The sequence below is a fragment of the Pterocles gutturalis genome, unplaced genomic scaffold (genome assembly GCF_000699245.1).
Source record: "Pterocles gutturalis isolate BGI_N339 unplaced genomic scaffold, ASM69924v1 scaffold46945, whole genome shotgun sequence".
Classification (NCBI taxonomy): domain Eukaryota; kingdom Metazoa; phylum Chordata; class Aves; order Pterocliformes; family Pteroclidae; genus Pterocles; species Pterocles gutturalis.
The window spans coordinates 1-8,394 of record NW_010145010.1 but is presented as its reverse complement, the minus strand read 5'-3'; the positions used below and the strand labels follow the sequence as shown (position 1 = coordinate 8,394).

Sequence of the window (8,394 nt, the reverse complement as noted above, 5' to 3'; positions counted from 1 at the left end):
TCCCTACTGAAAATTATACAGTTACTGCAACATCCTTTAGCAACAGGTGTAAGGGAAAGTTTGTTAGGCCAGAAGTGACTACTGAAGATATCCTATTCCATTAACTGGTTTAATAAGGATAATTAAGCCATACAGTTACGAAACTAAATACACTTAAGCAGCCAAGGCTTTAGTCATCAAAATAGTATATGGCCAGGCTCAGAGTTTCTCATACGACAGTCTAGCTTCTCTAGGGCATCTGTTTAGGATTTATCTGTCATCAGACATCTAACTCAATGCTGCAGTGATTTACAGCACGGCTTTTTCCAACCTGAATAACAAGGAGGTTGCATCTGAAGTTACCATTAGCAGTTCACTGGAGCTTGCTTATGTCCAAATCCCTCCCCTCACCACAATTTATAACGCGGGACGGTTAAAGACCCCAGGAGCAGCACAAATTCATTGGTGTTCACCTACCTATACTCCATTAAGTAATTACCGGAGAGAAGAAAACACAAATCAGCATCTGCACATGTGCACACATTCCATTTACACATTCCCTAAAATCTCCCTGCAGTTCCAGCTGCCACTTTGTTCTTTATTTTTTACCTTAGACCAGCAGGCAACAATGCTGCCTGCCGAATGCTGCTCTAAGTCAGTCAGTCATGCTACTCACCTCCTGGACATAGTACGTAGAATCTTGCGACTCTTGCTCAAGTTTTCACTTGTATTTACCAACTAAGAAGAAACAGAAAATTTGTCAGTTGAGCAAGTAGACAGCAACTCTGTACAAGTGCACCTGGAAGGAGCTGGTGTTGAAATGCTGCAATTAATAATGCTCTCAAAACTCAGAGACAACACTGTTCTCTACACACAATATAAGCTGGAAGCATTGTCTGCTTTCTAAGGAGGAAATAAGACTTTACATGTATACTTTCCCTTAGATACATACAAAGCTATGCAATTTAGAATCACTTTCTGTCCCTTTAGCTAATTAATCTACAAATATTAGAAGGTTGGTATTAGCTCCTTTCATAAAATTTAATCTCATTATTCTAGTTATTGACACCAGAAGAAAATGATATTGACACGTTCTTCCCAGTGCACTTCTGGAACTACTTGAAAAGCTGTTTGATTTCTAGCAAAGGAAGAACCATGTTGCACTGACAGGGCGAAGTGACCCTGTGGATATGAGGTCTGAACTGTTAATAGATAATCCACTTCAGCTTTAAAATGCTCAGAAATGACCTGTCAAGTATTTTTCAGTCAGCTATTAAGAAGCATGTAATTAAGTGAGGTTACAGACAACTAAAAAAAGCTGTTCTCTCACAGAGTCTGGATTCATGATGGAGGTCTCCAGGTAAGATTTTGCTATTCCACTTCCAAAGCTTCAAGAGAAGTGAAAGGCAAGGCAGACCGACCACTTGCCATCACAGACACCTGCCTGCACAATTCCTCTGTAGTTTAAGCTATTGCCCTCGACTGCAAAACTGGCCCTGACTGTTACCTTGCACCGAGAGCAATTGGACCAAGTTGGGAAGAAAACTACCACGTCCACCCAAAGCATACTAGAGTTCCAATCTTTGCTATGAAAGACCAAGCAAGGAGAAAGTCTGCTTCTAGTTGGAATTTGTGCTTAATACAATTCAAGAATACAGTGTCTAAAATGCTCATAATAAAACTCAGAGCTTCATGAACGACTGTGCGTGGACTGACATGCTTGAAGGACTATAGCATTTTTAATTAGAAAAAGAACAGACAAAAAGTACACCTACAAATCCTAAGATCATACTTCCTTTCCTGCTCTCCAACCCAAATTTGGGAGCAGGGCAAGTCAAATTATGACTAAAATTGAAAAACTGCTCAAATGAAAAAGCTACGGGCTTTGTTGCAATGCATAGAGATTACTCCCAAGAAACGGGGTACACTTTTTGTTTTGGCTGAGCGTGCTTACTTGGTCTAATATCCAATCTTGTACGGACACAGCAGCAGATGTTTGGCCATCATGCTTTGGGAGCTTCTACAGTAATTATTTTCCTTTTAGGAGCACAGCATAGAATGTGGCAGCCTAGACTTGGGCTGCAGAAACATCAATTAGATTACCATGCCTACGGAGGTCTCCAAGAGTAACTACCAGCAAACAGTTCCCACCAGGTAACATCAGGTTGTTTCAATACAATGCCCACAGTTTCTCTGCTTACTCTGCTCTTGGTGCGTTCCAGTTGCTCACGCTGCTCCCCAAGTTCTTCAATTATATCGGTGCCAATCTGATCTGTTTCAGCAGCAATTCGGTGCGAGCGCTCAATGCTCTGACTGGCTCGGTTCAGGCTGTCGGTTCCCTGGAGAAGCAGGACCCTCTGTGACTGTAGATTAGTCTGAAAAACAATGTACGCCTCACCATTAAGCACAAAGAAAGAGAGAGGAATTAGGCTTCTGCCATATTAAAAAGTTAGGATGTGACTCCAAAGGCCATCCATTTGTATTATTAGCTGTACATGCTTCTGATACTAACTGATGTAGCCCAGTTAATTTTGAAAGAGTTCTGGTTCACATTGTAAGACTACGGCCAAATCTCGTTAAACTTTGGAAAAGGAAATTTTTCAATTTACTTTTACATCAAAGAACATCTACATGACAATAGTATCTTTGCTTTCCAGATGCTAACTTTTCTTTTAATTCTTATCTAAATTCAGTCTTATTTGTGACTTCACAGTTGGTTGCCAGGGAGGTCACTAGGAGTTTACACAGTCAAAAGAATTAGGAACAAACAGATGGACTGCTAAGTAAGGAAGATCCTCTTTTCATACCAGTAGCCTCGGCTAGAGGATAAGAAATATTTGCTGACCTTGGGTTCAAAAGGTAGCTCAAAATAAAGTATTTTCTTAAACTTCAGAAAGTCTAATCTACCACCCTGCTCTCAGGTTTTAGAGGAACCAATCAAGAGGAATCAAATGCAAAAATTTCCAAGCTACTGCAAAATGAGATACTAAGGGAAGAGCCTCCCTCAAACCTTCCTTATCTAAGGCAGACAAACAAAAAGCCCACCTCCATGAACTTTTTGTACTGATGACAGCACTTGGAAGAGAATAAGCAGATTCAGTCTCACTAGCTCAGATATATCTAATCATACCTGGTGAACAAAGAAATTGGTGTATTTTTTGCACTGTAGCAGTGCATCCATAGTGAACAAAGTGCTAGAGGATGATTTCTTATATTTTCTTGAAATTATTTACACTGAGATTGTTTACAGGAGAATTCTACCAAAGAACCTATGCAGTGCATGAGTCACACACTTTACTAGTTTTGGAGACAAAAACTAGATCAGTTAAACTTTCTTCTCAGCCAGTAGTATCACTTTTGTGTTTTCAGTGCTGTAAGGGCATGATTAAATAAAGCACCTCAGTACAGAATGTTGTGTAAGTTACTAACCACACGGTATTTCAAGTATTTCCATTTCTGTTATTCTCATATCTTTGCTTTAGAACAGAAAAGCTCTCCTTTGAGTTCTAGGTGTTCCTTCTCCTCCCTGAGATATTTGTGTTACATGCACAGAGATATACAGGGAGTTATTCAAGCACAGAAGCTAAGTGGATTAAAGTAGAAACACTGTAAACATTACATCTGGAATATTTTTCTAAACAATCACAGCAAGGCTAAATAAAATTTGTATCTGATTCTCACACTCTGTTCATTTTCTGTAGAGAAGATTCCATATTTTATATCGCCTTGATTTCCAGGGCCCAATCCCAAATCTGTGCTTCTCATCTCTCTCTGGAACATGGAGAGGTCTCTTCTGTACGCCCGGATTTTGCTCATCATTTGGTTGCGGAAAGGCAGAGGAGCATACTTCAGCTCTTCCTCCATTTCCCGAAGCTTCAAGGAAAGAAAGTGTGTTTATTTTTTAAAGCACCAAATCTGTTCTTTACCAGCAGCTATACTCAGAACTCACCCCCAGATGAAGGGATTCATACGTTTTTCTGTGATTGGGCAGGGGGAGGATTAACCCCAAACCCTACAGCCCTCATCTACTATCAAGCACACTCTTCTGCCTAATGCCATTCAGCCCATGTAGATTTTCAGATACACAATGACTCCAAAAATAATTTAAAAAAAAAGCCAAGCTTAAATGCTTGTTTGTTTGTTTTTTTCCTGAAACAGCACTCTATAACTTAATCCATGATGTCTTGCCTAAAAAGACGAGTGGGGGGGGGTTGTGCTGTTCCATGTTACCTGCTGTCCAGAAAGCCTATACAATAGAGGTTTCAAACATTCACAGTCCCTGACATCAGACATTTAACCATAGAAAGATCAGGTGGGTTAAGACTAACATGAAAAAAGACAGTAGGGGGAAAAAAAAAAAGCAAAAAGGAAAGGTAGATTCTCTACATGCCCTCTCTAAAATGCCTAGCCATTGTAATTGCACCTCTGTCGCTCTCCTTTGTTCAACAAAGCGAAGCTGATATTCAAACCAAGCACACAAAAGAAAAAACACACATGTATGAATATTTGTCTATATCTATATATGTATATACATCTATACCACAGCCTTGACAAACACAGACACATCTATCAGATCAATGAATCAAACGGATTTTAAAAATACAACATTTGCCTGACAGCATAAGAACCATAAAGAGAGTAAAATTTGGCAGTAGTGTCCTTTTTAAAGCATCAGTGTTCCAACTGGTCAGAAAGGCCAGAAGTCCAGACCTATGCTTACCGTTTCATTTGCTTCACGCTGTTTTTCATCAAATTCTCTAACTAGTTTTTTCTTCTCCTCTGTGGAAGAAACAGTACCATGTCAGATAAACTACAGAGACATGACAACAGAATTCAATCCATTATCGACAAGGAAGCTGCCACAGATGGCTGACTACAGAGACGCCAGGTCAAAATTTACCTCAAACAGGAACATTTTGTTCTTACAACAACTTTTCAGAAGACGGGGTGAGAGGGGAGCAGAAATCACCCTTCCAAACACTAGCTACTACACCTCTGGCAGACAAAAGAAATAATTTTTCAAACCCAAAATATTTTTCTGACCTATTATTGTCCAGTCTCCACTGACAGAACTGCATGTTGGAAAACTTTTAACAGGAAAGAGTAACAAAAAGGACATGTTGGTAAACAGCTCATAAATAATTCTTCTTTTTTGCACACACTTGGGAAGATTATTCAAGGCTAGAACTATAATTCAGATTTGAACAGACAATCAAGCCAGTCTTCATTTCGAAGGGACCCCTGAATTTCTGGCAGACAGGGCACTCTGCATTCTTGTGGTCATAAAGTAACTAGGTAAACAGGACAAGCATTCTAGAGTACTTGGATATTAAAGATGCCATCAAGATACCACCTCAGGTTCCTAGATTAATGCCCAAATGCTTCCCTCTTCTGGAATGACACCAGCTGTTTGAATCACCCAACAAAATTATACATTTTAGTTGTTTGAGACAGCCATTTGCTAAGGCCCTTGATGAGGACTTTGGAGGCCAAAGAATGGGTTTCACTGCTGCTATTTTATTTTTAAACAAAACCTTAAGGCATGTATTTCACGTGTGTTAAAAAACTATCATACCCCTCCAATATCCATGATCAATGAAAGCATTACTCTGAAACTCCCCTTATCTCAATGGAGAGAAAAAAAGAGTGTTTTATAAGCTTTTGCAAAAGCACTGAAGACAACCACCAGGGCACTCCTGTAGATAGAGCACTGCAAATGAGCCCAAATTCTGATAAATATGCACTAGCCTAATTAATCTCTCTCAGGAGAGAAGAATTCAGTCTTAAATAAAATTTTGGTTAGCAAAAAATGAAGACAGTCATCTTGGTAAAACTTCTCTAATTTGCTTAAACTGAAAGACAAAATTAAAGTCAACATTATGAAAACATCGCTGCAGTAAAAAACTGACTTGATAATACCTTTTTAAAAAATATGGTCCTCTGCAAAAGAAACAGTTTATGAACCACTGAGTTCTCAATAGAGAATAGGAAAAAAATTTGAAGTGATCAAATGCATTTTTATATAGCTCCTCTCATGTACGTGACATGCCTAAGCTGTAGGCTTTCCCTTTCAGTTCAAATTCATATTGAGCCCCAGAATTTGAACTGTTGAGAACTTAAGACACAGTTAAAGAGAGTGTGCAAACTCATTACAGACTAAGCTACACTATGACCGTTAATATATTACACAGGAGCTGCTATCAGGAAATGCAGTTTCACATCCCAGTTAATTCAGGAGGAAAAGCTGATTTACAAGGTTCCTTAACACACTCTCCTCAACACCTTCCATGATTTGCTGTCACACACATTTGCGTTGATGCAATTACTTGTGTAGCTGAGTTGGAAGTAAAATCATGGACATGAACAGCAGGAAGACAGCCTTCAGAAGTCAGTATTTTCTTTCATACAGATAATTTCACTAATCTAATTTGCGTCGTACCCTCTTAAAACAACTGCAGTCTGGTGCAGTACTGAAAAAAAGCAGGAATTTACCTTCTTTGTGTCCTCCAAGCGGATTAAGACAACACTGCACTTACAAATGAGCAGCCAAAGAAATGCTAGTTAGTTTCCAAAAGTTAAATAGTAATGGCTTGAGACTTTTTTGTCTATATGCCAAGAAGAAATTAGGCAATGCAGTTTGAGAACATGATACTGGATCTGGCCTAACAGAAATGCCAGAAGACATTGAGCAGTTTACTTCATACCACTCTGGATTAAACTGCTGCTTGAGGCAAGTACACTGAGAGAACTTTTTAAACTCATTAAAAGGAAAAAGTACCTAAGCCACAGTAACATTACCCACATGCTCATCGACATTTAACTGATTTATTTACAATCGATTAGAATTAGATACTGTTGAAAAGTACAGCTAACTAAATTAATTTAGAAGAAAGCATCTATATTTGAAACTAAGCCAGGCTGCTTAAAAATACCTTTTTACAAGTTTGGAAGGAAAAAAAATAATGTTTCTAGGTCTAGGAACTTGTTATCTTGCTTATGTATAGTGAAACAACATTTCTAAATTTCTGCCCCTCAAAGATGTCCCAAGAACTAGAGATTCTGTATTCCCTCGAGTTTGGGTGTGTGACAATCATCTTAAAAGATTGTGCAAGATATCTTTTATTGCCTTCTAAAGTTTTCACAATCAGAGAACTCAAAAAATAAAGACACTCCCTGCCCCCATAAGTACAAGAAGCAGAAAAGCACATTAGCAGAGTGGAACACCTTTACCAGATAGAGGAATTCCTGACATCGTAAAGTCTCTTAGAAATACTTTCCAAAAAAGGGGTTTTTCCAGCAACAAATTTAAAGAATAGCACAGTCATATTAACATTTCAAAGCACATCTGAAAAATCAGTTTGCAACTATTTGCAATCTGTTGAAAAATCTACAAGCATTGCAAAAACTGCTGCCTGTAAGCACTCTGCCTAAGCCCACTGCACAGTCATTGCTCAAGACTACCCCAGTTCCATGGAGAACTAACAAAGCTTTATTTCAGAAAAAAAAAAAAAAAGAAAAAAAAAGAAAAAAAATAAATCACCCTCCTTTCTACAAGGAAATAGGACTTCCTACAAGAAATTTCTGTTCTTTTAAAACTATAAACAACGTGTTCCACCTCCTGTTCTATAGTACTTTTCAACACTAAGAAATGTTCACCAATGCTCATTCACCCCAGAGTGCTTCAGGGAAACAACAGTGTGCCTATGGTTGTGTCACTTTCCTTACAGACAGGTAGTGGGAGACAGATTTTGCATTTCAAGGCAGCAAAGACAACCACCCTTCTGGAAAACCATCTTCACATAATTTTACACAAACAACATCCAGATTCAAAGCCCATTTTCCAAGGAAGGGTATTGCTTCCTTTATGCTTTTTATTCTTGTGGACTGCTAGTGAAATTAAGTCAGCTTTGAAAGCTGTTATTTGCAGGTTTGAACATCTTTCTAGTACCAAACTTTCCGTCAACTCTAATGACAAGGAGTGTGACCCTGAATTAAACTAATTTTTAAGTGGAAAGACAAGTAAGAAATTGAACATTAAGCTTTTCACAGCCTGTGTTACCTAGCACATGTTGCTATGTTCTGAACAAACCATTTCTTCTAGGGTTTGTGATTTTATACCTAAACACATAAAATTGATCAGTTCTGGGACAATGACAAGACTGAACTATTGCAGAACACAGCTTATAGCCCTTACTCATTCTTGTGGCACAAAACCCAAGCTGAGCTACAGCAGTTCATGGTAACTGTGTATCACATTTCTCATAGGAAGGACATATTTAATCAAAGAGACAATGGTGACATTGGTAAAATCGTCCTTGTCAGATCACTTCCCTTTCCGGTTCTCAGAATACTGCCAAGTATTAAGAACTGAATTAGAAGCACAATGCCAAGTCACAGAATCACAGAATCACAGAA

The 8,394-nt window shown here is 38.6% G+C and overlaps 1 protein-coding gene across 1 annotated transcript in view; it reads right to left on the bottom strand.

Annotated features, from left to right (window-relative positions):
- VTI1B (vesicle transport through interaction with t-SNAREs 1B) overlaps positions 1-4,780 on the bottom strand; it is a gene marked incomplete at its 5' end in the record, with an annotated part of 5,587 nt that extends 807 nt beyond the window's left edge. Inside the window, 4 exons of the mRNA XM_010085255.1 lie at positions 656-717; positions 2,181-2,354; positions 3,661-3,852; positions 4,700-4,780. Coding sequence (XP_010083557.1) covers positions 656-717; positions 2,181-2,354; positions 3,661-3,852; positions 4,700-4,780 — 509 coding nt within the window. The remainder of the gene's footprint in view (positions 1-655; positions 718-2,180; positions 2,355-3,660; positions 3,853-4,699) is intronic.
- Positions 4,781-8,394: the final 3,614 nt, after the last annotated feature.